The sequence below is a fragment of the Apiospora marii genome, assembly GCF_038362585.1.
Source record: "Apiospora marii strain CBS 49790 chromosome Unknown utg000006l_segment0_segment0, whole genome shotgun sequence".
Taxonomy (NCBI): domain Eukaryota; kingdom Fungi; phylum Ascomycota; class Sordariomycetes; order Amphisphaeriales; family Apiosporaceae; genus Apiospora; species Apiospora marii.
In genome coordinates, this window is record NW_027117378.1 from 255,393 (window position 1) to 281,279 (window position 25,887).

Sequence of the window (25,887 nt, forward strand, 5' to 3'; positions counted from 1 at the left end):
TGTCGTCAGGCATGTTGATGAAGCTGGTTCGAAGTAGGCATAGTCCCAGGAGGGAATGTGGACTGAAAATAGCGACGTTATTCCGTTGCTACGGGAAACCGTAAACAACATTCCGGCATAACAGATTATGCCACCAGGCTACGCGCTTATCCGTCTGGGCGCACCTGTTTGTCTGGGTGAAGAATAACAACCTAATTAGCTGGGCTCGAGTAGCCAATCATCTCCCCCAACACATAGGCGTCGGGAAAGCCATGGTGGAAAATAGACTTCATCGGGCTCTGCCGTGGCGCGCGACTACCACGTGCTCGCGCCGTCCACGAATTCCCTCGGTGAAACAGAAGGCAATTGGGGGCAGTGCGTGCCGAGCCCCTCATCTGACACCATCAAGGCCCCCATATCACACAGGCTGGGCAGGACACGTCGACAGCACATCCGACAGATGATGCAACTTCCTCGATTACCAATACCACCATCCTCCAAACCAGTATTTGACCATCATCCGTTACGTACGGCCCATCGGACCGCATATACCATTTTTCAGTAAAACAGCGCATAACTCGATTCGTTCATTTCAGGTGAGTCAGATTTCCATTCCAACCCCAAGCTCAGGGGTAACGAGACTGATTTCAGACCAGGCTGCCTTCATGTCTGGAAAACTCCCCGACCCCGAGCACCATGAGGAGACGACGGCTCTCCTGGGGCACGATGCCGAAGCAGGGACGATAAGGCAGACTTCTCACTGCAATTCAGTTCTGGCATGCTGGGCAGCATACACAATGGCTTTCTTTATGGCAGCGTCCATCAGCACCAACCTCGTATTGGTGATATTGTTGGGCTGGGACATTGCAGTAGGGAAAGTGCCGGTCATTAAGATGGCCGTTGTCGCCCTACTTACGATAGGGCAGATCATCACAGTGCGGCTCGCAATGTGTCTACGTTGCTAGTCTGCTCTTTGCGGGCCTTTTGTTTCTGCTAGGGCGACCTGGTATGCATCGGGGAAAGAGAAGGGGGTGCGATGGAACGGGTGAGCTGAGGAGGCGTTGGAAGCAAACTTAGACAAACTGCATAATCATGATGTCTTTGGCTGAGACTGTGAAGAGGAAAAGGAAACCCCATATCGTTCGGTTCGGTTGATCAAGATGAGCTTAGCCAACCGAACCCCGTCCGGATTTTATAGAATACTGATTCCCTTGCCTTCTGCTCTCGTGCGTGTCTCGCCTGCATTACCAACCTCTGCGCTTTCACCGGTTCGAAGACCTTCTCCAACACCGAGGTCGGAGTCAGCCTCATATTCTGCACATCATCAAGCCAGCAGTCGGGGTCAGCCCCGTGCTCAGCGAGCACCTCGCAGGCAGAGTACCAGGCTTTTGTTAGGTCGGGCTTATCTTCCCCGCGGTTCTTCGTCTCGTACATGGACAGCAAGAACAGGGCCCAGACTGTGCGCCCGTCGTTCAGACGGACCTTTTGGTTCGGGCTCGCGCCAGACTCCAGGAGTAGCTGGACCATCTTCACGTCCACGCTCGGATCTTCCCGGTCCGAATGGTACGGCATCTTGATGGGCGTGACTCTCCTCGGACGAAGCGCGTAGTCCAAAAGAGGGCGCCCCCGCTTGTGAATTCGTGTTTTGTCGAGCCGCAGCTTCTCTCCCACGTAGATTACGAGTCGTGCCTGGACGGTGAGCGCCAAGAAGTTGCAGTTGCCACCTTCTCGGTACTCGTCGAGCCCGCGGGCGCCTGGCAAGTCTCTTGCGTGTGTCCAATGGTTTCGTAACCCCGCGGCGTGGATGCCGTTCACTCGATCTACCTCGTCCAGGATGGGAACCAGATCAGAAGAGCCTTCTGTAACTTCGTATTCATGAGCATAGTACAGTAGCTCGTCCACTAGTCCGATGGTCCGATGTATGGAGTTTCTCCTCAGGTGTGGCTCGGAAAGGTTGTTTCGGTCAAGTTTCTTGAGAAGAAAAAGCGTCATGTTGCACAGGGACAGCAGAGGATTGTAGCTCGAAGCGCCGAGTTCGCTCTTCAGTCTCTGAAGATAGCAATCCTGCAAAAAGTCCCGGACAGTACGGTGCATGAAATTCACGGGGTTGCGCAGGAACGTAGGATGGTCCCCCGAGGAAACGACCAAAGGTCGCCACAGCGGTTGATAATCCGGCTTTTCCATGGCGTTTCGGTGTTCGAAATCTGCTCCTCAGTGAGCGGGGCTATATCCGCTTCTAGGGCGTAATGTGGGTGTCGACACTCTTCTTCTAACAGAGAAAATGCGTAGAGTGGCAAAGGCTGGACTTCTTCGAGGGTTATCAAAAATATCTTGGCCATCTCTTGTCTGTAAAGTGATTCTATCCTGTTGATGACCAGCTCAAAGTAGGCTTCCAGATCACTAGTAAACCTCTCGATGATCTCTTTGAGTTTTGTGCTGGACTCGTCGTGATTGACGGCCTTCACCAGATCACGAGAGATGAGATACACCCAAAGCCAAACTCCTTGAGCGTGCTTCGCTATGGCTGCGATTATCTCGTCGAACAGGATGTCGGCATTCTCAAGCAGTACGGACTTCTCGTTCTGGCGCAGGGTCCGGCGTATATGAGCTTTCATATCGCCCATTGTGAAATCCTCGATCGCTAGGGAATATCTCTTCTGTTGAAATATGGTTTCCAGAAATGGCTTGTGTTGACTTGAAACGTAGAACTTAATGTGCGGGCCCCGGGATAATGACGAGAGTATCTGGGAAAGGCCTTTCATGACAGAGCGGTAGTCCTTCTCCTTCCGGTGCCTATCGACTCTCGGCGTTAGCATTTACTCTTTTTGGAGGGAACAGGATGTCTCGAGAGGGAATAATGGAGATTTCTCGAATAAACGGTTCCTCTTCCCTCGTGAGACACTGGAATAACGTGGAATAAACACTAAATCAGAAAGGAATAAACCCCCAAAGTCGCTTACCGTCAATTCAGGTCCAGCGATCGATACTATCTGCACAGACCCGGCAAGCTTGCGTAATGTCTTTTGATGGCTCATAATGTCAGAGAGGCGTGTCGGCCCTCAAGCGATTCCACATCCACGTCCAGAACTCTCCTTATGTTAAAACATCTGTCCCGAGGCCCGTGAAGGATCTATCTATCTGGAGAGTCATTCGAATATGATTTGCAAAAAGGCACTTTCCAAAGTCTCTGCACCATGTTCTCAACGAAGGCTTCGACCTTTCCCTAACTCTACCTGATGCTCATCAGGCTTGTCCCACCGTCGATAATGAAAGAACAGCCCGTCACAAAGCTCGCTCGTGGGCTGCTGAGGAAGAGGATGGCATCCGCTATCTCGTCCGGACTCGCAATGCGGCCCAGCGGCACGCTCGGAGCAAGCGTCTCTTGCATGCCAGGCACATCCCGGCAAGCCTGCTTGGTCATTTCTGTATCTACCCACGTCGGACAAACGCAATTGACGCGAATGCCATCTTTTGCGTGGTCGAGCGCTGCAGACCCACGTCAGCAACTGAGCTGGTTCAAGTCGCGGCAATGATGGATGCTTACCGGCCGTCTTGGTGATACCCAGCACCGTATGCTTGGAAGCGGTATACGGCATCATCTGAGGTGTTGCGCCAAACGAAAGGACGGACCCGAGGGTGGTGATAGTGCCTCGGGTTTTCCCTCTCGCTTCGGACTCGGCCAGGTTCGGGACGAGATCCTGGGATCGCATGATAGCACATGCAGCCCGGACGACAAAGAAGGCCCCCTTCAGATTAATGTCCTGGAGGCGGAGGAAATCGGCAACATCGGCGTCTGCAGTTGGGCGGGCAGCTTTGAAGGCACACTAGTTGGATATGTCAGGAGTAAGCCAAACGGTAATGCAAACAGCGGCTGCTCAATGCCAGACCGTTGACACGGACGTAATGGCAAGGTAATAGCAACTTACGCCAGCACAAGTAACACAATAATCGATGCGGCCGATGGACGTAGTTACCTGTTGAAACACAGAGTACACCGAGTCCTGGGCAGTTACGTCGACCTGAAGGGCCTCGGCACGGAATTTTGGATTGGTCGCCACCCTCTTGGCCTCAGCAGCGGCATCTTCTGCCGCCTTGAAATTCAAGTCCGCAATAATAACGGCGGATGCGTTCGACCGTGCAAATGCCACCGCGGTGCTTCTGCCAATACCGCCGCCTAGCAGGTGGGTGGGTGAGTGAGTGGGATTCAGACGTGAGAGAACGCATGTGTAGCAGACCTACCTCCACCAAATACGACCGCATTTCCTGTGATATTCATGACCTAGGGGGTTGGAGCAGAGAAGGCGATGTTTGAATATGCGATGGATACAAAGGCTGACTCTCGACTTGAGGAAATAGGGGAAACAAGGTGAGGAATGGTACCTCGAAAGCAGTTGGTTGTTTGTCCATAGCAGTTGTGGGTTTCTTACGTCACATGAATGCAACCGCACACGCACCAACGGCATGAGGCTTATCGCATTCCACCATGCCACGTCCCACACTCATGCAACCTCCTGGTACTAACTCGGTACAGTGAGCCGGTGGGGGTCTGTCTTGTATTGTATGACTGCAGCCTGCTGAGTAAGCCGGCGGTGTTATACTCAATCGGTATGTCAAGGCGGCCGGCAGCAACGAGCAGTAGTTCTTACTGTCTAACCTGTTACACTGTGAGCCGTCGTTTAATAAGATCTCCCTGGCCCGCACTAGCCCGGGTTCTGTTCCCATCCTACTCAACTCTCACCCTGCTTGGCTGCTGTCAACGACTGCGATGGCTGACCTGCCGGGACTAAGTCCCGAAGAACTCGCTGTGGCACTCGAACGGCCTGCACTAGCACCACCGTACAGCATCACGCCCAACTTGGAGAACCCCCCAAACCAAAACACCTTGGGTGTAGGAGTTACTACCTTGGAACTGTTCCTGTGTACCGTCATGCTTCTAGTCCGTCTATATGTGCGATTCAATGTCAATCGGCGGGCTTATTTCGACGACTGTAAGATACAGATCTAACCAATAACCCAACTATAATAATGTATGCTCTCTTACGTCTATTAACCTAGTTGTCCTCATTGCGTCATATGTGGGTCACAAAGACAAGAAAACGTCCTCTGACGTTCTGGCGTTGGACTTGCTAATCGGGCGCAGGCGTGCTTCGTGGCGCTCATTAGCCAAGATTACTCCTCACTAGAGACTGTCGGCTTTCTTGTTCATCAGTGGGACGTCCGCCTTCGTGACATGATTACATACCTCCACGTGAGTCTACAAACGAGCATTTACAGTCACAGATCCGTGCGAGGTGCTGAACTCAAGCAGGACTTTCTCATCTTCAGCACCCTCCAAATACTATCGGTGGGAACGCTCAAGGTTGTCGTCCTCTCCTACTGGGTCCGCCTCTTCGTCCCCGCCGGCACCCGTAACTCTTTCTTTTGGGCTTGTCACATTGTCATGTGGATCAACATAATCTGGACAATTGTGTACCCCATAGCTGCCAATCTTGCATGCGTGCCCCATCGGGCCACCTGGGATCTCACCATCCGCGGCAAGTGCTTCGACAAACGCGCCCTGGACATTGCCGCCGCGGCCATGGCCCTGGTGACCGACTTGGCCATCCTCATCCTGCCCCACCGAGTCATCTGGCGACTTCATATGTCGACGCAGAAGAAAGCCGGTGTCTCGGCCATATTCTGCCCTGGGCTGTTTGGTTGCGTGGCTGCGGCCGCCAGGCTAGCCACTGCGGTCATTCTGGATACTTCTTCCGACACGCTCTACCATTATTCGGCCCTGTCCTTGTTGGCCAACGCCGAGTACACTGCGGGCATGCTGGTCCTGTGTGGACCATCGATCCCCAAGGCATTCGATCAGATTCGAAACTCGGGGGCATTTGCAGCTCTGAGATCTTGGATGGGGTTTGCCTCCCGGGGCAGCTTGCAGTCACTGGCTCATCGCGGTGGGCACGCAACAAACTCGAACCCCAGGACTTACCAGCAGATGGATACTCCCAGCGGCAGCATACCGCTGGTCAGGTTGAACCAGACCAGCTCTAGAGAACAGCCCAGATGCCATTCGCTTCCTGAAGACGGAGCAGTACTTCTGACTACTGAATTCTCAACTACGGAGCATCGAGACTCAAACTTTGCAAGCGACTGCCACGACCGTCAGCATCCGTGGATGGAAGGGCAGGTTTAGCAGGGAAAGAAGGTTCAGGTCGACCCCTGAGTAGTAGAACGGCAATTTGGGCATCATATAAGGCGGTTTAACCAGTGTGTAATAACCAGAAGGATGTTCGTCGCAATCTGTTTGTACATAGATATGCCACCTAAGCACCATTTGATGAATCAATCCTGACTAAGTGTTGATCCCATCATGGCAGTAACTTCAATCTCAACCTTCAACAAAACGCCTGCTGCTCCCCGGGCTCATCCACCCCCAGCGCCGTCTTGCCGACGCCCTTGCCGGCCTCGGTGGCCTTGTGGGCCTCGCGGATGTTCTCGAGGGTGAGCTTCCTGCGCTGGGTGAGGTGGCACTTGATGACGCCCTGGTCGAGCAGCGCGGCCAGCTCCTCGTACCACTCGTGGTGCTTCTCCTCGCGGTCGTTGGCGTAGCCGTGGTAGGGCCCCGTGGCGATCCAGCACCACGCGAACGACAGCGACTTGCTCATGAACTGGGTGCCGTACATGTCGAAGCGCGCCTGCACGATGCTGCACACCCGGCCAAAGGGCGCCAGCACCTCGCCGATGGGCGCGATATACTGCTCCGTGCGCGACGTGATGCAGGCGTACTTGAGGGGCACGTCGCCGGGGAGGTCGAGGTCGCGGATCTGGCGCACGATGTCCTCGCGGTGGTTGACGACGTGGGTGGCGCCGCCGACGTCGCGCGAGAAGGCGGCCGTCTCGGGCCGCGAGGCCGTGGTGATGACGACGGGCAGCTTCAGGATGCGGCGCGCGATCTGCGACGCGACGGAGCCCATGCCGCCGCCGCCGTTGATGATGAGGATCCCCGCCTTCTCGTTGGGCTGGATGCCCAGTCGGTCCACGAGCGACTCGTACGCGGTGCCGTAGGTCAGCGGCATGGCGGCGGCCTGGACGAAGTCGAGCGAGCGCGGCTTGTGGCCCGCGTGGCGCTCGTCCACCACCAGCTCCTCGGCGTAGGTGCCCTGCAGCACGGGACTGGCCAGGAAGTAGACCTCGTCGCCGACCCGGAAGCGTTTCACGTCGGGGCCGAGCTCGCGCACCACGCCGGCGCCGTCGTAGCCCATGACGTGGATCTTGTTGTTGGTTGCGTCGTCCCCACCCTCGGTCTTGGTGAGGCCCTGCACGCGGTCGTAGTAGTCGGGCGGGTCGTCGTAGGTGCCGGCGCGCACCTTGATGTCGATCGGGTTGACCGACACCGCCTTGATCTCGACGCGCATCTGGCGGCCCGTCGGCGCCGCCGGCCTCGGGATCTCCCGGGACTGCAGGTTGTCGGCAGGGCCGTATTGCGGGACGCCGATGGCGTGCATCGTGGTGGTGCTGGATGAAGGCATGATCCGTTCAGGTGAGAATTAGACGGACAAACTTTTGAGTATAGTATGTGAGCTAAGTAGTTCCCGGGCAATAATCAGAACTAGAGTACTGGAATAATTGCTTCGATTTTAAGTCGGATAGAACAGAATGGACATTGTAGCGAACCCTGCCTCTGAATTCCTGTTGTCGTGACGTTCTTATGAGATCACTACTCAGTATTACTATGGGACAGCCCACTATTCCAATTGCCGAGAGATGGACCCATTGATGACTGAGAAACGTGCATATCGAGTGCCACAAAACAAGCGTGTAGCCACTATACTGCAAGGCTCGCAGACGATAACCCTGGTCTATCACTTAGAAGGCCCGACCACTACAGGCTCTACCCTAGTTAACAGATAAGACTCGGGCAGCCAAAATTTATGCGTTATCTGGCAAATATGCGTTAAGGGGCATACACGTGACTAAAAGTGGGGCCCGTTCCGGGCCAGAAAAGGCACCAAATGGAGGGCCTGGGAGGCTGGTCCGGTAGGTGTGGCTGGTAGTGTGGCTGGTGGGTCGACTGGAGGGGTGGGTGGGTTGGGTGGTGAGCCCGTTAGAACCTCAAATTTCATAGGAAAATGTACCAAAAGTGGAGGAAACAGGGGGCCGGTGACCCCTATTCCAGACCCCTGTTGTCGCATATTTTCGGAAGCCATATCTAATATCTATTTATGCATTAACGCCACCAAAAAAGACTCGGGCAGCTGAAAAATATCTAGTAAGTGGCAAATATCTACCAAGTGGCATATCTATTAACTAGGGTAGAGCCTGTAGAAAGATGCATTCTGTACTACCTCACTGCCTCTCCAAGATCCTAGCCGTTGCGGGGAAGTGCGGGCGGAAGCTCCGCCCATGGATGCATACCACGGGATCGACACTCTGGCCTCATACGTCCTCTTCGAGCCCTTCCTTGTGTCTTCGGAGCTTCATACGCTGACGCCGCGCCTTTGCCCGGCGCTCTCTGTCTCTTCTCGGCTGTCTCTGAGCATGTCCATTGCTGTCCTCCCGTTGTCGTCTTGGACGTTGCCGTCGGCACCATGCTCGAGGAGGAGCTGGGCCAGCATTTCTTTTCCATAGAAAACAGACTTGTCAATGTGCATGGCAACCAGCATTGGCGTCCTTCCTAGACTGTCTGCCACATGCACACTGGCTCCTTTCTCAATTAAGCATAGGGCTTGTCCGAGGTTCTGACGTTCGATGGCGCAATGTAGTGGCGTTATTCCCTTTGCTGACGCTTCGCGCGACGAGCGAGGCTTGCCCAAAAAGTCCAGATCTGCGCGTGAGTGTTTGAAGTTCACATTGGCACCCCTTTCGATCAGAAGTTCACATATTTCCCAAGAGGCGGCGCGTGATAAAGCGCCGGCCATCGTTCCTGGGTTGGATTTGGAGGGGCCGTCATTGTCCGTCAGGCATCTGACAACTTCCAGGTAGCGTCTCCTCGATGCTTCGTAAAGAGCCATTTTTTGAGAAACGAGGTCGGCGCCTTTCTCTACCAGGACCCGAACCGCGTCTGGGTAGTTGTTGCTTGCGGCTAACTCCAATGCCGTAAATCGCCACTTATCCCTGGCATTGACGTCGTACACGCGGAGCATCTCACGCACTGTATCCTCAAGACCGAAAGCTGCTGCCAAGTGCAGTCCGTTTCTCTTGGAAACGTATGGCTCTGAGTCGTGTTGATAGCATGTTGGTGATGCGACGCCCCCCTCCAGGGGCACGCCCGAATCGCATTGAAATATCTTTGGTCTAACCACTGGGTTGGTAATCCGGGGCTCGTAATGGCCTCGCGCTTGATCAGCTGCATCGACCTCGTTGCCCATTTGCAAAAACGTCAAAATATACTCGCGTGTTTGTGCTCCACGAGCGTGATGGCCCCAGTGTCCCGCGGCATAGTCGTAGAACGGGTACTGTCTAAACCGTTCTGCGAGAGTCGATGGACAAGGTCCAGCTGCAAAGGCATTGAATGAAAGATAGGAAAGGCAAGTCATGACTATTGTTTCCTGGAACATGGGGAACCATTGCTCTTTCGTCAATGCGAAGTACTCTTGGGCTGTGTAGTGTGCCAAGCGGACAACTTCGCTCTCCTCGTCGACTGTCACCAGGCCTGCGCAGACCGAAACCAGGTGGCCAATCTCGGGAAGGTTCTCTGGGTCTAGCATGGGTTGGCCAGGCTCGACGGCAAGTGCGTGTTGCAACTCGAGTTTTTTCAATGGCCTCTCGGCGTGGGTGATCCATCCCAAGACCTGCTTTGCACGTCGTGCGTGGCGGGCGAGTTGACTTGTGATGCGTGCCATGGTGTCATGATAGGCATGGTGATAGGTCAATTCGGCAGACGAGGACAGTTCCGTCATCCTCTCAAGCGCTTCGCGGACGGCCTTTGTCGTGTCTTTATCTTTAAGTGACTCCAGATGAAGTTGGGCAAGGAGGAACCTTCACGTATCAGTTGGTTAGCTCAGCTGAGGCACGTCCAGTCATGTTTGGTATACCACTTACATCCCTCGCGCAGATTTTGTGATCTGTCCGATGACGAGCTCCCTGATATCTTTTTCTGCTATGAAACTGCCAAGCTGCGAAACATGACAGCTTATGTACATGCGGATATCGTCTTCACTGGCACAGACTTCGAGGTTCAGACTGCCCTCGTTATTGAAGTGATCCCAGATATCGGGAAGCTTTCTCGCCATCGTCAAAAGGTTCATGTGGGTCTTGACCTGTAGATCGGATAGGACTGATAGGAAGCGTCGCCTCAAACCGGCCGATGCTTGGTACTCGTCAAGAGCATCAATGACCACCAAAACTCTCGAGTACTCACCCATGACTAAACGAAGGGCATGTGTTATCTCTTCAAGCATCGGACTTGTCTGCCTAGGGGCGTGTTGTTTGTGGAGCTCCTGTACGACTTCTGGTAGCGAAGACTTAGTCTGAGCCAGCTGCTTCAGGAGACTCGCCATCATGACTTCTATACTCTGCTCATCCTCGCGTTTGAAGTTGAGGTAGACATATACCATAGTAGCCGTGTTACTATCACGCAGCCTATGTTCGAGATGATTGATTATGATTGAGGCGAGAATTGTTTTCCCTGCCCCGGGCATTCCATGGCAGAATAATGTCTGGCCGGGCTCCAATAACCACCTACCAGCTCTCAGCGTTAGTGCTGCTCTTCGTAGAACAAACCGGACATCACAGAGTGGAACAGAGACTAGTCTTTAAGAGCAATCGGTGGATCCATTCCCGCGAGGCACTCAAATAACCCCGAATAAACGGAATGAACGATGAGGTGACTTACTGTTGGTATTCTTTGGATTCTAGAAACCAGGTTACCGACCAGTTTGAAGCGCTTCCTGCACCGTTCTTTCGCCTTCCACCTCGCTTGCCTGAACATAGCCCAGGAATTCCTTGGCAAAAGCTGCTGCTACGGCTGCAGCATGCTCCTGCCATGCATCGTTCTTGTGCGAGTCCGCATAGTCACAGATGCCTCTGATGACGATGCAGGGGAAGTTGTCCATCAAGCCTGCCGACTCCATCTCGACGCAGAGGACGTTACCCCCAAGATCATTGGCAAGTTGGTCCCGTAGTTTGGCGTTCTTGATCACCTGGTTGCCGGATGCGATAGTGCCATAGTGTATCAACGTGTCCCGTGGCTTCCTTTTAACAGTCTGGGCCGGGTCGCAATGTCGGCAGCCATCGTTGTCATTCTCGTCTTCCATCTCGTCTTCCTCGGTTTCATGTGGGTCACGGACATGTTGGTATGACGACTTGAAGAGCCTGTCGACGAGTTGGCTCTTGTCATACCTCGTCTGCAGTCGTGGGTTACTTTCCCCCACCTCTTTGAGGTACACAGTTACTTTGGAGCCCTCGGTGTCGTGGTCTGTCTCAAGCTTGGTCAAAGCAGTGAGCAGCACGCCAGAGGGGGTTATTTAGCGACCCGGTTCGCTCGAAACAATCTCCGGTCTTTCCCATATCCCACTGCACCACTCCGGGGTGCTGTCCGGACGGAGTGCCAACGACCACATCTCCTAGGCGCACCTTGCGCGAGACGGCACCACCGATACCCACCATCAGCCCGAAACGGACGGCTGGGAACGCATTAATCATTTGCGCCGCGACGGTGGCCGCGGAAATGGTACCGAACCTGCCTTTGGGCAAGCAGGCAATGACAATATTGTGTCCTCCCATCGAACCTAACGTGTAGGTATTTATATCGTTCCGCTTTCTCTTGAGGTGCAGCTCCCGGTCTTTGTGCCTTTCGTCTAGCATTGCGGTCGCCGCGGTTAGCTCCTTCGGGAGGGCGCAGACCCAGCCAACCGTGTAGTCGCTGTGCTGCAAGGGCCCCGCAGCCCGGGGCTTCTGGCTCTCCATCAATTGTGCGACGAGGAAAATTTATGGCTATTCGACAGTGCTGGTATGGTATATAAGACATGTCAATCGACTCCAACACTCATCGAGGAGGAGGTGTTTTCCCTACAGGTGGGGTCGAAAGAAAAAAGCAGAGTGAGAGACGAAATGAAATGAGATGCACGGGTTTGAAATACCCAGCATATCAGACGGTAGACACAGACAGTCTACATCATGTCAGCACCAGCTCTGAGGGGAACCAATAATCCTCATGATATCTCGGTCCTTACGCGTCAGGCCAACATGGGCAAATTTGGACCGTATTCCGTACGAATCAGAGCACAGACGGGGGTCAGGGGTGTCAACCCAAGAAACGCCCTGGTAAGCACTTGAGGGTCCCCCACCAACCCACCAAGATAAGCCTGAACACAACCTTTTAGTTCGGAACCTGGCCCGTTGGCACAATCTCATACTACAAAGCGTTTCCCAGATTGCTACGGCCGTGACAACGTGAGATTAGCGATATCAGATGTCAAAAGGGCCATTTGAGGCTGTGGAGGTACCTGGCTGTCGGCACGAGGATGTCGGAATAAGCTTATCGGCGCTCGGGCTCTGTGGGGAGCATTTTCCAACATGGAATGAATCTGTACGATTGCCTGGTAACCACATTCAATCCCATCATTCGATGGCTGGGCCGCCCAAAAACCTGGCCAGCTCCCACAATGCGCTTTATCTGGAAGTACATGATCAAGGCGTGGAAGCTCCGTTGGACGGGCTGAGGCATCGTTCGGCGGTGTTATTATCGCTTGCTAGGTGCAGGACGCGGTGCATTAGGGCGGGGCAGTGCATTTGCTTTTGGAGCCTGGCGCCCAATGCAAGAGCTGCGAAGTTTGGAATTTCCACTTCGTGATGCAGGCAACTGCAACTGCCTTGCGGCTGTAGCGTTGACGATGGAAGCCCACTATACACTCTTCAGTCGTCGGGAAACTTACCTTGACGTCCTTCCTCTTCGAACAGCCTCGTGGAAGCATTTGCCTTCCTCATCCGAAGCTTTCAGCACAAATGCCAAGAATATCCGATAGACTAACTCAATGCCGCGGCGTCTCCCAGATCTCCATTGTGCAACAATCCGAAGGTTACCATGGCCCAGCTGAGTGCCAAGGTCAAGATGACGACGGAGTCCACCGCTCCCATCTGCCCGAAGCCCACGAGAACTGGCGGACATGCACAATCAACTCCGCGGACCTCCATGCCAATACACAGGCCCTGCGGCAAACCTGCGCCCAGTCGCACCTGAGTATTGTGTCCGTTGAAACCCGCCTGCGCCCGGAACCTCGACTAACGTCGACCAGAGCTGCCAGTGCCAACCAGGCCCGGATCTGCCCAACATGCCGCGAGGTGTTCACGGCCACATTCGGTATGTCAGAGGAGTGGTGGTCGGGCCACCACCGAAATGCCAACGGGTACTTTGGCTGCGTAGAGCAGGATCTGGGCGGCGTCCCTACTGTCGGTAGGTTGCCAGCAGCCAGGTTCGGCTGCCTTTGGCTGATGCAAAACCAGATACTTGGGGACGATTCCAGGCAAAAATGGTGCGCGGCGCCTCGGATTTCGAGTGGGAGAAGATCCACCTTTTCACGCGCTGGATTCCGTCCCTCGGCCAGACCGTGATCGTCTTGCTTGACATGTCGCCACCCATAGCCAACCGCCTGTCCGAGTCGATGATGAAGGCCGACAGGAACCAGCACAACGATCCGTTCTGGGTCTACACCAGAATTGGCGACGAGCTGGCCAGCCTCCACGACGAGTCGGTCTGGGCCATCCGCACCCACGTCCGGAACATCGAGAAAGGAGAAAAGCCACAGGGGCAGCAGCACCCCGACTTCCGCCGCCTCCACGACCTCGCACGCCACGCCATCCACGTGACTGAGACTCTCGACGTATCGATACAGACGCTGGCAGCAGTGCTGTCCCAACACAAGGAGATACGGCCCGAGGCGACAGGCCAGGAGGAGGCGGGAGTGCGCCTCTGGAAAAACGTACGGCAGCGCCTGCTGGCGCACAAGCAGGTCATCGACAACCTGCGCTGCCGGTCGCAGTCGAACCAGGACCGGCTGCAGAACGAGATCCAGCTGGCCTTCAACCTGGTGGCCCTCGAGGACTCCCAGACGTCCATCGGCATCTCGCGGGCGGCCAAGACGGACAGCACCGCCATGAAGACCATCTCGATCCTGACCCTCGTCTTCCTGCCGCCCACCTTTACGTGCGCCGTCTTCAGCATGTCCTTCTTCAACTACGACGCCGGGGGCGGCGGCTGGACCGTGTCGCCGCAGATCTGGATCTACTGGGCCTTTGCCGTGCCCCTGACGGTCGTCTCCGCGGCCATGTACTACCTCTGGCAGGCATCCCTTTCGTCCCCTAATCTACTCAAACAACTTCATGGGCGTTTCGCTAGACCGAATGAGACTCTCTAGTATACTGAGCTATCGTTTCCCACATATGGCTGCAGGAAGGTTGTATAATCTGGGATGATCACGAACGCATGGGTTCTTTGATTTTGGTTGTCTATCTTATTTGCCTCCACCGACTCCCTCCAGTATCATTCACATCCCTAAAGGTTGCTGACCTCGAGGGGCCTAACCCCGAGATACCCGACCTTGTCGAGTATGGTTTAGACACCGGGTGACAAAGCAGTACTGGTAGTGACGTGCCCCTTTTTGCAAATTCGGATAATGAGTTCGGGCTTACCCGTTGTGCCTTGCTTGTCCCGCTCTGCTTTGTTCCCACCCCTTATGAAACAGTCTCATTGTTTGGGGTACTGTGAATGGCATTGTAAAATAATATAAAGCGAACAAGCGTCGTGTATAAAATTAGACGAGCGTCCATTGAAGGGAGATGTTTCATCGAGCCTTTCGGAGAAAATACGCATAGCGCCCTTCAAGTGAGTATCAAATAACACCTGAGAGACGCGAGAAACAACACAGAATAGAAAAAAGAAAATGGCCCATGAGTCGAAGACCTCGTTCGCCTCCGAGGAGGCCATCCACGCACTCACGACGGTGGCCCATCCCCGACGCGCCGTCAACGCCCTGGTCCACCGAGCCTACGAGCGCTTCGACGCCCCCACCAGCACTACGTCCTACCACGCCCGCGGCCCCGCCGTGAGCGACGCGGCCGAGATCGTCGAGGGCTACATTGCCCAGCGGAGGCGCGAGGGCGTCCTCGCGCTCGTCAAGAGCTACGAGGACCTCCACGCCCACGACCCGGCCGACGGCCGCGTCCAGGAGCCGAACGACCTCCAGAACGGGGGTCGCGGTTCGCCCTTGTACGAGTGGTTCTTCGCCGAGGTGGAGACGCTGCTCGGCGACGAGCGCCTGGCGCTGCTTGCGGCTTTCTACTCCAAGGCGGTGGGGATACAGGTAAGTACATACGATATCTAATGGATGACCAGGTTCTCGACCATTTCGATCCGTCGTGATTAACACCCAATCGAGTAGACAGAATAATGCAAGATCCTTCAGCCAAGAATTAGAGATACGCTTTGGTGCTCTAGACCGTCCCATTCCTCTGCCCTCACATGACCACTTGCTAGTCGGTACGCGACTCCCCCTGTCCATTCTACCCAAAGCACACAGTATACGTCGCTCTGTGTCAATGGCAGTCTATATCGGTGTTCCTGCTCATCCCACGTCTTGGAATACTGCCTCGATTTGTAGATAGCCACCAGTTCGACAGGCAGCCCCGCCTCCTCCTTGGTGGCAGCCCCTGGAAAGCGACGCAACGAGTCCTCGTTATGCAGGTGGAGCGAACCGACTGCCACCCCGTCGCTGCGGCACAGGCTCACCATGTTATAGTCGCCGGCTTGGTGTCCCCAGAGCCTCGCGCCCGCAGTGTCGCAAAACAGGTACGCCGTCTGTTCCAGCATGCAGGGAGGAAGCACCGACTCGTGTATCTCGGCGACGGGAAAGGGGTAATGCCAAGCCCTCTCCTCGTCGCCCACGTCGCCGTCGGACCCTGGCGGCGGCATGGCCTCGTGTTTGAAAATGTACCGATCGCACCCGTCCGGGTGGAGGAAAGGCTCGTCGCGAAAGGAACCGGTCGCGGGCGCGTCGTGGCGCGTCCAGCCCGGGGGCAGCGACCGGCTGAGGTCTTTGTAGTCCTGGCGGTCCTCGAACCAGGTCGATCGGACTCGTCGTCTCTCCGACGGCGGGGTCTGCGGCGAGGGGCCCGTATACCATGTGGTAATCGGTGTGGTTTCTTCGACCCGACAGTATCTGGGGTTGATGCACGCCGCCTCTCCCAGAGCAACAAGCGATACCAGACCTTGCCAGCCGGTCCAAGACCAGGAGGGCAGACCGGATGGCGACAGGCGATTCTCTGGAGACCTGTCCGATGTAAGACGGCGACGGAGGTTGATATGCGACCAGTGTGGCGTCCAGCCCAGTGCCCTGTCGAAGAACATGGTGGGGAGCCCGTACAAGAAGCCCCCGGCGAAAGACCGGCTCAGCACCGAAAGCAGTCCCGTGATGCCGGGGAGGGCGTCCTCCTCGTACCGCAGCGTCCTCTTGTTGTAGTTGCCGACGATGTGGCTGAGGTAGCCCAGGTCCGGAAAGCCGGCCAGGATGACCTTCATGCGGTCGTCGATGTACTTGTCGACCTCGGCGCCGCGCACGAGCTCCTCGTGCCAGACGCTGCAGGAGCACTCCCAGTGCAGCTCCCGGCTATGGAAGAGGATCCGGCGCGGCGACATCTTGTACTCTTGGTAGGTCCATCCGCGGTCGTAGTACGGGAGTCCGCCGGACAGGGAGAACATGCCCGTGTTCCGGACCACGAGCTGCTCGCCGTCGCCAAAGGGGATGATGGTTTGGCCCAGGTCGCGGCTTGCCGAGATGCCCTGGAGCCCTTGCAGGCCGTCGCGGGCAGTGCCGTCGGCGGCAATGATGGTCACGACGGCGGCCGCATAGATGGCCGCCATCATTTCCAGCTGCTGCTTGGTGGCTTCGGCGTCGTGGTGCGGAATGCAGAGGGCATCTACCCATAGGTAGAGCTCGCCAATGACGCCGGTCAGGTACATGGCATGCTGGACGATGGGTGACAGCAGTTGCGCGGCTTCGGGTGCGTCGAGAGCCATCGGCTGCTGAAGACGCGCCAGCATGTCCGCGTCCATGTGGGATCCCCTGTGACTGCCGTAGACGTAGCTGAGTGCTACAAAGTTGTCGGGCACCTGGCCTGGGACCAGACACCTCTGCTTGACGTCGATGAGCCATGCCGGCCGCGTCTCCCATATCTTCATCGGGTTGTCGCACAGTTTTCCATGCAGTGCCAAGCAGTCATGCTTCCATTCTTTGAGCATGCCCAAGTTGGCCCAGTCGGGGTCCAGAATGCGACCGGTCCCGGGATGGCTCTCCACAGAGGCATCCTTGACCAAAAGCAAGTGCCAGACGTAGCCTCCGTGGGAGATGGACTGGACCATCTCCACGCTGTGGCCGTCGGCACCACAGACAAGGCCCACGTCCTGCGTCTCTGCGTCTTCACAATCCGCAACATGACTGCGAAAAGCCTGGACCAATGGCTTGTGGGCAGGACAGGAAGTGGAGAGGGCCTCTGGGAAGGAGCCGAGATTGACTGCAGCTGCAGATTTGGGATCGGAAAAGAGGTTCCAGATATCCTGGCAGGCCGTGCAGTCCGAAGCCCATTGCGGAGTGGATGATCCGGAGTGGGGGGCTTCCTCTGAGCCGGCCTCCATGCCGGTTTCTTTTCTGGAGTGATTTCCCTAGGCGGGGGTGCTCTTGCCGAAAACGATTGATCAGATAACGTCGTATGACGAACCCGGCCAAGTGTGGAGGCTTATCAACGGCCTTGCAGTCGCAGTCAGCAAGTCAGATGCGTCAGTTTCTCGGCTTCCCGCCCCACCAATGCCCCTCAATTGGCGAGCAGGCATTGCTTTTGCTCGCAAGCCTCGACCGAATAGGCAAATGCGCCCTGTGCTTCGGCTCGAGTGTACGGTATGTATTAGTATTTGAAACGCCGCACCGGCTATCACACTCAAGCACCTGCATAGGGTCATCAATGATTCCGATAACTGCCACTCGGCTATGCGACAGATCTGATCTGCCTCTGCCTCTCCTGTAACCTACCAACGTCTCTGCCCTACCCCAGAAGCCGCTGAAAAGAAAGGCACTCGCTGCTGTTGTTGCTGCTTTCTTGCTTTTCTAGCATCAATCCACCATCTCCACGGCCTCAGGTTCGACTCCTCCATTGCCCGAGCAGGCTATGCAAGTATCCTTTTGCGCGCGTTCGGCTTGTTTCATTAAAAGCAGCTATGTGAGTTGCCCTGCCGTGCCTGCACATCAGCCAACTATCCATAACTATGGCTGGAAAGCCCCCCGGTAAAGCTGGACCCTACTGCTGTCTTGAACATGGCCATCTGGGTGACCGGACTCATGCCGACATGATGGCCATCTGGGGTGTACAGATAAACAGATCCCGCATCGGGTCCCAACGTGGGGAGGATCAGATGGAAACTGGCGAAAGGCATGTTCCAGCTCGATGGGAATCTTGCATGGTAGTATCCATCTCTGCCCTGGCGGAACCACACAGGCGGGAGGCCCGCAGTCAGTTGAACGGTGTGGTGTATCCACTTTGCCTACCGATGCTTTTCTCTGCAGATGCTGGATATAATGTGGGGTGTCGTATAGGCAGTTCGCCAAGAACATGTGGCTCCAGGATCAACCTGGTGTCGCAACGCGGGCGCTATCATATCACTCGCGGCCAGTCATATCTCAGGTTTTGACAGCTTTCCGTGATTGGTCCTCCTGTACAAACGGCCTCGTCTCCTTTCGGAACCTCAGGCCACCCACCACACAAGAACTTGTGTTCAGGGGCCCAGAGGACTATGTAGAGAGGCACGATTGCAGACGTGTGACTCCACTCCAAAGGCAGGATTGAAACTGATCTGACGTGTAGACCAGAGATGTTGCGCCAGCTGTAAACGGTTATCATTGACATTTCGCCCTCCGGCATGTGTCAATTCAAAACACCTATATATACAAGTTTGGCATTCTTGAAACACCGAGGCCTGGCTTGGTCACAGCTCGCAATATCCTCTCACCACCAACCAGCCGGCACTGGTCATAGCTCTGGACTCTCGTACTGCCGTCCCCTCGCCATTTCCCCTTCTCTTCTTCGAAGCTCACTTCGCCATGAGGGTCTCCCTACTGCTGTTCGTGTCTGCGATGGCAAGGTTTGCCGTCTCCCTGAGCATCGCCTCGCCCGCGGTTCAGCAACGGAAAATCACAAACCAAACCTCTCACAACCCCTTTAGCTCATTGATAGATGGCTCTGCCAATAAGCCCCCGGCATGTTCTGTGAGTACAGCTACTCACCCCTTTCTTCCTGTATGACCTCTTTTCGCTTACCCACCCTACTCTCCAGCTTGAATGTGTTGTGCAATCGATGCAATCGATGCCGTATGTGCCAGCCACGCCGTCCTCAATCGATCCGATCCAGGCGCTCTGTTCCAAGAAAGTCATTCCAGGGGTTTCCGACAAGCTCCAGGCCTGTCTTTTCAGCAGCTGCACACTTCAGGAGCTGTTGCAAGCCAAGCGGTTTACTGCCGCGTTGTGCCACGAGCCACGGACCGACCTTGTCCCGATGATCATGGCCGTCACTTGGGCTCCGGGGGCTCTCAGCATGATTGCCTTGGTGTTACGGGTTCTGGCACGCACCACTCTTTTAGAGACGAGCAGATTCGAGGCAAACAGGTGGGACTGGGATGATACCGTCATCATTGTTGCTATGGTGGTGAACCTGGCATCGGGAGTCTTGGTATCACTCGGTAGGTCACAATCCCACCCTCAGTACGTCATGAATCAACCATCATACTGATCCCTGACTCTAGCCGTTGTTGGGGGTGGCTTCGGGAGGGATGTGTGGGTGCTGACGGAGAGCCAAATCACATATGGCATCAAGGTAAGTGATCCCATTGCCACTCCCCCCGCAGACCGAGTTTCTTCCCACTTCTTTGTACTGACAACATGGCCAAGTGTTTGATAATCACGGAGCCGATTTACTTTGTCAGCCTTGGTGTGGTCAAGGTGTCGATATTGCTCTTCTACCTGCGCATTTTCCCCAAGCAAAGCGGCCACCACCGCTTTCGCATCCTCTGCTGGACCATGATTGGGGCAGTCTCCATCTACACCCTCGTCCACATGTTCATCCTCATCTTTCAGTGCTGGCCAGTGAGCTACGCCTGGACTCGGTTCTTTGGCGACTACGACGCGGGATCATGCCAGGATCTCGGGGCCAGCACTGCCGTCCACGGCGCCCTCAACATGGCAGCCGACTGGATCATCTTCGTCATGCCCATCAAGGGCCTGGTCGAGCTCAAGATGAAGAGGGCCAAGAAGGCACTGGCCATTGCCGTGCTTGCCTGCGGTCTTGGCGGGTCGGTCTGCTCCATCTTCCGGCTGGTTGAGCTGGTCCACGTCGGTAATATGGATTTCAAAGACGACCCCAACGTCACCGTGAGGTTGGCCAAGTTTTTGATTTGTAAGTACGCGCCCACCTGCATCTTATATACAACGACGACTGACGCGTGATAATAATCTACCAGGGTCGACGGCCGAAATCAACACCACGCTGTTCTGCGCCTGCATGCCCATGGCGCTGCAGGTCGTCCGCCGCATCATCAAGAAGGCCGAAGGCTCCTACCCACGATCGCACAAGCTCGGAGGGAAGAGCAGCTCCTTCAGTTACTACGGCCATACCGACGACACGATGGGATCACGGCGCACCGCCGCGACCAAGGCCAGCCGTCGGGGCCACCTCTCCCTGGAACTCACCAACATCTCGGAAACCGCCCTGAACGACGGGTTGCGGGCACACTCCGCTGCCGACAAGGCTCAGGCGGCAGTCGTCGAGTCGGGCGAGTTCAGAGGCGGTCACCCATGCGGGGATGGGGAGAAGGGAGACCCCCGTCGCTACGGGAGCTCGACGCGACGATCTTGGGAGTCGGCTCCTGGGACAGCTATTTAATGTATATTTTGAGCTCTTTCGATATCAGGGGCTCGTAAACGTATCTTCATGTTCTGCATCCATAGGCACATGGATAGATCTTTTCTCTCTGTGTGACATGTGACCGGGGTTGGAGTTCCGATGTTCCCATGGTCGTTTCTTACACGCCGACTCAAAGCATACGAACACTTCTGGTTCAACCAGCTCTTTCGATCCTCCAATGACGATGGTTGCCATCCTGTCGATTATGCATGCTACGTTGATGTTCCTGCGTTTCGACGGGTGCGCACGGCCTACGACAGCCGGCGGGCTCAGCCGGTTGATTAAATCGGCTTTTCCAGTCAATCGACCATCAGCTGTCTATGCAAGCTGGGTGTGTTAAGGGACCAGCTAGCTCTGAACCCCAGAGGTCTAAGTGCTCTAGGAGACCTGAATTCCAGGGGTTCTGGGGGCTCTAGCAAACCTGAACTGTAGGGACCTTAGGGGCTCTAATGTTCTGAACTTTGAATGCTTTAAGGGATTGAGCCCTAAGCTTTAGGGGTTTAGGCCCCGAGCTTTAAGGGTTCAGGCCACTTGTTAGCCGATTAGCAGCTTATAGGAGGACTATCATCACTAAGTTATACCCCTCGCAAGCAATTACAGTTGTCTCCGTAGGTAGCAAGCGTAGTGCATACTGCTTCCCCCTATGCTCCGAAACGAGGAATATGATAACGAATTAATTACAGTCTCAATGGCGGCATTTACTCGTTGGTGGTTCATGATTGGATCTTCGCTTGGTGTTGTTGGTTCAGGCTTGGCCAAAAGGCAAGACCCCAACAGGCAGGCAGCGCAAACACTCCACGCACAATGTATGTTTCGTGCGACGAACTTCCCTTCCTGTTTACAACAAGCAGGACACCTTCAAATACCTTCGATCCACAACACTTATACACTCGCCGGTATCTTGCCTGAACCTAGCTCATTGGATGGAAGAGATCATGGAATTACCACCCGGAGTTCTGCCTGCGGATTTGTCCAAATCGAGTCTCCTTTTCTTCTTCTACCATGTTTTCCTGCCTCCGAAATTGCCCACTGACGACGATTCTTCACCTACGCACGATGATACTCTGGTCGGCTTTGTTCAAGGCTGTCTCGCTTCCATGGAGACGGAGCCCCATCTGGCTGCTCGGAACTTCGCGTCACTCTGCAGCTCAGCTTTCAGCAGGCGGATCCATTAGGTAGCAATATGTACAAGAAGTTCATGCTATACTTGCTATCTGGGATTCTCGAGGCCGCCGAAACGCAATCTTTGGGGAGCGATATCCTGTACACCATGTCAGCGAAAATTGCCCGTCGCCTGACCAAGCTTGGAGATTCTGATAGGGGCGCATGGGTGGAGTCAATCCGCAAAGCCATGTACAAGACATCAAAGACACTGGACGATCGATGGGCTTTGATTCGCATATCTGCCGAAGCTCCAATTGACCTCTCAGATGTCTCGACTCTGAAGTGGGATCAAGATGTGCATCTGGACCTCCCCAATTTAGACGAGTTTCTATCCTTCATTGATTGACGAGTTTCCTTCTTGAATACCACGGGCTTGCACAAGACCATTATTGGGAATCGCCTGAAGGTACTTCTCGCATGCTCTTGACTGTATTGGAGATTTGGATCGCCTTGGACAAGTCAGCTACCAGCACCATTCCCTTGATGCGGCAATACTGTCCTCAGATCCCCTCGAACCCCTTCAAGGGACTGCTTCTTGGCCAGATGCGAGATATGGAAAGGCTATTCCAGGCAGAGACTTATGTCCTGGGCCATGTAGGAGCTGCCGCCAGACTCAGCAACCACTGGAGACTGTCATGCACATGCATATTCTCTACAGCCAAGAGATGCATCAAGTCGAGATGCAACTTCCGCGTTTGAAGCTGGCATTCTACTTGCAGGGTACAATCCAAAGTTTCCAGAAGCTCTGGTCTCGGCAGTTTCAAGGTATGTGCATTGATGAGGATCAATCAATCGGCACGCTCGTGGGCCTTCAACACAAGCTTGTCCTTAGAGGCGAAGACAAAGACCAGCATCGTCGATGGGATGATACTAATTCCAGAAGGAGACATCAGGTTCAGTGAATCTCCAGGCGGACATGTCGATGCTTCCGTAGTCTATGGTACTGCACCACGGGTCCAAAGCTATCGGGTTTACTCCCTACTCGGCAGACTGACGGAAAACGGCACGCTGCAAAGCAAGCTCATTGTCAGCTACATGCATGCGTTGACTTCGTAATGCATTCCGGACCCTTTCACGATACATGCAGGCACGGAGCAGGCGTCGATGATTCTTTGATCAGCAGCTGTGCAATCTTCCAGCACTCTCACTGGTGATAATTGCCAACTCTTAACCTGTATTGCAGACCTCAGCCCCGCCGCGTGTTCTACCCAGATAACTTGCGAGTTATGCAGAGCGTGACTTGGCAGAATGGGCTGAGCTACATCGCCCAGCCGGGAATATTCCACGTCCTCGCGCAAGGTATGGTCCGACAATTGCAGCGTCTGCAGTTCCTCTACTCCAACAGTGTTAAACCAGAGGACTTCACCCATACCCATCTTGATCAACTCGCTAGAGAGGCCATCCAATCATCCACCCTGTACGCCACTGGCTCCGTCGCTGCCGCTTTCACCACAGACTATGACCAGAATCACGAACCGAGGGACCGGGGTCGGTCATTGCCAGGTGCACTGCGCGCAGCCCGAATCGCTACCAAGATCTGCAGCCGCTCGCCGTCGCTTGAGGTCATACCCGCTCATGATATATTGCCTAGGCTGTACAAACTTCTTGGCAAGACAACAGGCACACTGCTGCCGATTCAGGTTCCAGATCAGAAAGGCCTCTAACACGATGGCCAGTGGTTGGCGGAACGCGAGGTTGTTCTCGTAGGCTTGCGGTGTAAGCTACACTAGGAGCTTGGGCCTACCGCTGGGAATAAACGGTTTAAAATTATATATATTATAATTATTTAAAATATAATTAAAATAACTTTATAAGTTATAAATTTTATATTAAATGTAAAATATATAACTATAATAATTATTATTAAAATTAATAAATAATAAAAAATAAATTTATATATATTTAAAACGAAATTAAAATTTTAAATATTATAAAATTTTTATTAAATTTAAATAAATTGAATATAAATTAATATATTATTATTATAAATTAATCTAAATAATAAAAAAAAAAAATTAATAATTAATAAAAATTAATTAAAATTAATAAATACTTTTTTATAAATATATTATTATTAATTTATTATTATATTATAAATTAATTTATATATTATTTTTTAAATTTATTATAAAAGAAATAAAAATTTAAATATAAATTATATTTAATATAAATAATAAATAAATATTTTTTATAAAATAATTTTATTAATAATTATATTTAAAAATAATATAAAAAAGAAATTGATTTTTTTATATAATAAAAATTAAATTATATATATATAAAAAATTATATATTATAAAAATTTAAAAGCTTTATTATTAAATATAATTTTAAATATTTTAAAATTAAAATAATTAAAAATAATATTTTTTAAAAAATAATTAAGATATAATTATTTAATATAATAATATTAATTTTATTTAATATATTTAAATTTTATTTTATAAATATATATAACATAATTATATTATTATTATTATTAATTAATATAATATTTTTAAATAAATAATATATAAAAAATTAAAATAAAAACTAATAATATATATATCTTTATATAAATAATTCTTTTTTAAAACTAATAAATAAAAAGATTAATATTTATTTTTAAATTCTTTTTAAAACCGTTTTATAGAATTAATATTTATATAATTTAATTTTAAAAAAGTTATTATTTAATATATATAATTTTTAATATATTTTAAATTAATATAATATATAATATAAATATAATAATTTCTTTTTTATAATTAAATATAAAAGTATTATAAATTTTAAATTTTTTTCTTTAATTTTATTATTTAAAATATATATTTATATTTATTTTAAATTATTATTAATTAAAAATTTTATTAATTATTTTATTTATTTTATAAAAATAATAATTTATTATTTATATTAAAAATAAATTATATAAAATTTATTATTTTATATATAATAAATTTTATTTAATAAATATATAAATTAATTATATAATATTTTTTTATTTATATTATATATAATTAATATAAATAATAAAATAAATAAAAAGTTATATAAATTTATAGAATTTTATATTAAAATATATATAATAAGAAATAAAATTTTAAAGAATAAATTTTTAATAATAATAAATAATATATATTAAATTCCATTTTTAAAATCTTTAATAATAATTATTTATTATTTTTTATAATATAAAGTTTAAAATAAATTTAAAATTTGTAGTAATATTAAATTTAATTATTTTTAAAAATTAAAATATATAAATATTAATTTTTATAAGATTTTTTAAAATTTATAATTCTTTTAATATATATATAATAAAAATCTTAATATTAATAATAATATTATATTATATATATTTATAAAAAATACTTTTAATAATATTAAAAAAAATATTTTTTTAATTATATATTAAAACGGTTTAAAATTAAAATATTTTATTAAATTTATTAATTTATCAAAATTAAAACATTTTAATATTATTATAACCGCTAATAATATAATATTATAAAAATTAAAATAAAAAATAATTTTATATTTATAATTTTTCTATTATTTATTAAAAAATAAAAATAAAGAAGGAAATTAGAAAAGTTATAATAAATTCTTTATAATTTTAATAATAAATATTATATTTTTATAAAATTTTAAAGAAATTATTTAAATATAAAGAAAAGGTTAAATTAACTTTTAATTATTTTTTAAAAATTATATTATAATAAAATAATAAAATAAACAATATTATAATATTAATAAATGAAAAAATAAAGCTAATAAAAATCTATTTTTATAAATATATTATTAATAATTTAATAATATAAATAATAATAATTTTTA

General features: G+C 51.0%; 11 protein-coding genes across 11 annotated transcripts; 5 read left to right on the forward strand and 6 right to left on the reverse strand.

The window, feature by feature from the left end:
- Positions 1–1,134: 1,134 nt before the first annotated feature.
- On the reverse strand, positions 1,135–2,163 carry PG985_009851 (uncharacterized protein; the record flags this gene model as incomplete). The annotated part of the gene is made up of 1 exon (XM_066829619.1): positions 1,135–2,163. The coding sequence occupies one exon, from the start codon at positions 2,161–2,163 to the stop codon at positions 1,135–1,137; it is 1,029 nt and encodes a 342-aa protein (XP_066682009.1).
- A 1,045-nt stretch (positions 2,164–3,208) lies between these two features.
- Positions 3,209–4,255, reverse strand: PG985_009852 (uncharacterized protein; the record flags this gene model as incomplete). The annotated part of the gene is made up of 4 exons (XM_066829620.1): positions 3,209–3,465; positions 3,524–3,803; positions 3,906–4,153; positions 4,219–4,255. 4 exons carry the CDS (start codon positions 4,253–4,255, stop codon positions 3,209–3,211), a joined length of 822 nt encoding a protein of 273 aa, XP_066682010.1.
- A 489-nt stretch (positions 4,256–4,744) lies between these two features.
- Positions 4,745–6,160, forward strand: PG985_009853 (uncharacterized protein; the record flags this gene model as incomplete). Its single annotated transcript, XM_066829621.1, has 2 exons — positions 4,745–4,867; positions 5,120–6,160. The coding sequence occupies 2 exons, from the start codon at positions 4,745–4,747 to the stop codon at positions 6,158–6,160; spliced, it is 1,164 nt and encodes a 387-aa protein (XP_066682011.1).
- Positions 6,161–6,362: 202 nt separating this feature from the next.
- On the reverse strand, positions 6,363–7,496 carry PG985_009854 (quinone oxidoreductase; the record flags this gene model as incomplete). The annotated part of the gene is made up of 1 exon (XM_066829622.1): positions 6,363–7,496. The coding sequence occupies one exon, from the start codon at positions 7,494–7,496 to the stop codon at positions 6,363–6,365; it is 1,134 nt and encodes a 377-aa protein (XP_066682012.1).
- A 948-nt stretch (positions 7,497–8,444) lies between these two features.
- PG985_009855 (uncharacterized protein) lies at positions 8,445–9,809 on the reverse strand (the record flags this gene model as incomplete). Its single annotated transcript, XM_066829623.1, has 1 exon — positions 8,445–9,809. The coding sequence occupies one exon, from the start codon at positions 9,807–9,809 to the stop codon at positions 8,445–8,447; it is 1,365 nt and encodes a 454-aa protein (XP_066682013.1).
- Positions 9,810–10,832: 1,023 nt separating this feature from the next.
- Positions 10,833–11,874, reverse strand: PG985_009856 (uncharacterized protein; the record flags this gene model as incomplete). Its single annotated transcript, XM_066829624.1, has 2 exons — positions 10,833–11,383; positions 11,457–11,874. The coding sequence occupies 2 exons, from the start codon at positions 11,872–11,874 to the stop codon at positions 10,833–10,835; spliced, it is 969 nt and encodes a 322-aa protein (XP_066682014.1).
- Positions 11,875–12,912: 1,038 nt separating this feature from the next.
- Positions 12,913–14,321, forward strand: PG985_009857 (uncharacterized protein; the record flags this gene model as incomplete). Its single annotated transcript, XM_066829625.1, has 2 exons — positions 12,913–13,360; positions 13,411–14,321. The coding sequence occupies 2 exons, from the start codon at positions 12,913–12,915 to the stop codon at positions 14,319–14,321; spliced, it is 1,359 nt and encodes a 452-aa protein (XP_066682015.1).
- A 525-nt stretch (positions 14,322–14,846) lies between these two features.
- Positions 14,847–15,287, forward strand: PG985_009858 (uncharacterized protein; the record flags this gene model as incomplete). The annotated part of the gene is made up of 1 exon (XM_066829626.1): positions 14,847–15,287. One exon carries the CDS (start codon positions 14,847–14,849, stop codon positions 15,285–15,287), a length of 441 nt encoding a protein of 146 aa, XP_066682016.1.
- Positions 15,288–15,364: 77 nt separating this feature from the next.
- PG985_009859 (uncharacterized protein) lies at positions 15,365–17,593 on the reverse strand (the record flags this gene model as incomplete). The annotated part of the gene is made up of 1 exon (XM_066829627.1): positions 15,365–17,593. The coding sequence occupies one exon, from the start codon at positions 17,591–17,593 to the stop codon at positions 15,365–15,367; it is 2,229 nt and encodes a 742-aa protein (XP_066682017.1).
- Positions 17,594–19,049: 1,456 nt separating this feature from the next.
- On the forward strand, positions 19,050–20,883 carry PG985_009860 (uncharacterized protein; the record flags this gene model as incomplete). The annotated part of the gene is made up of 5 exons (XM_066829628.1): positions 19,050–19,214; positions 19,282–19,684; positions 19,748–19,818; positions 19,893–20,397; positions 20,462–20,883. 5 exons carry the CDS (start codon positions 19,050–19,052, stop codon positions 20,881–20,883), a joined length of 1,566 nt encoding a protein of 521 aa, XP_066682018.1.
- Positions 20,884–23,294: 2,411 nt separating this feature from the next.
- PG985_009861 (uncharacterized protein) lies at positions 23,295–23,732 on the forward strand (the record flags this gene model as incomplete). The annotated part of the gene is made up of 1 exon (XM_066829629.1): positions 23,295–23,732. The coding sequence occupies one exon, from the start codon at positions 23,295–23,297 to the stop codon at positions 23,730–23,732; it is 438 nt and encodes a 145-aa protein (XP_066682019.1).
- Between the last annotated feature and the right edge of the window lie 2,155 nt (positions 23,733–25,887).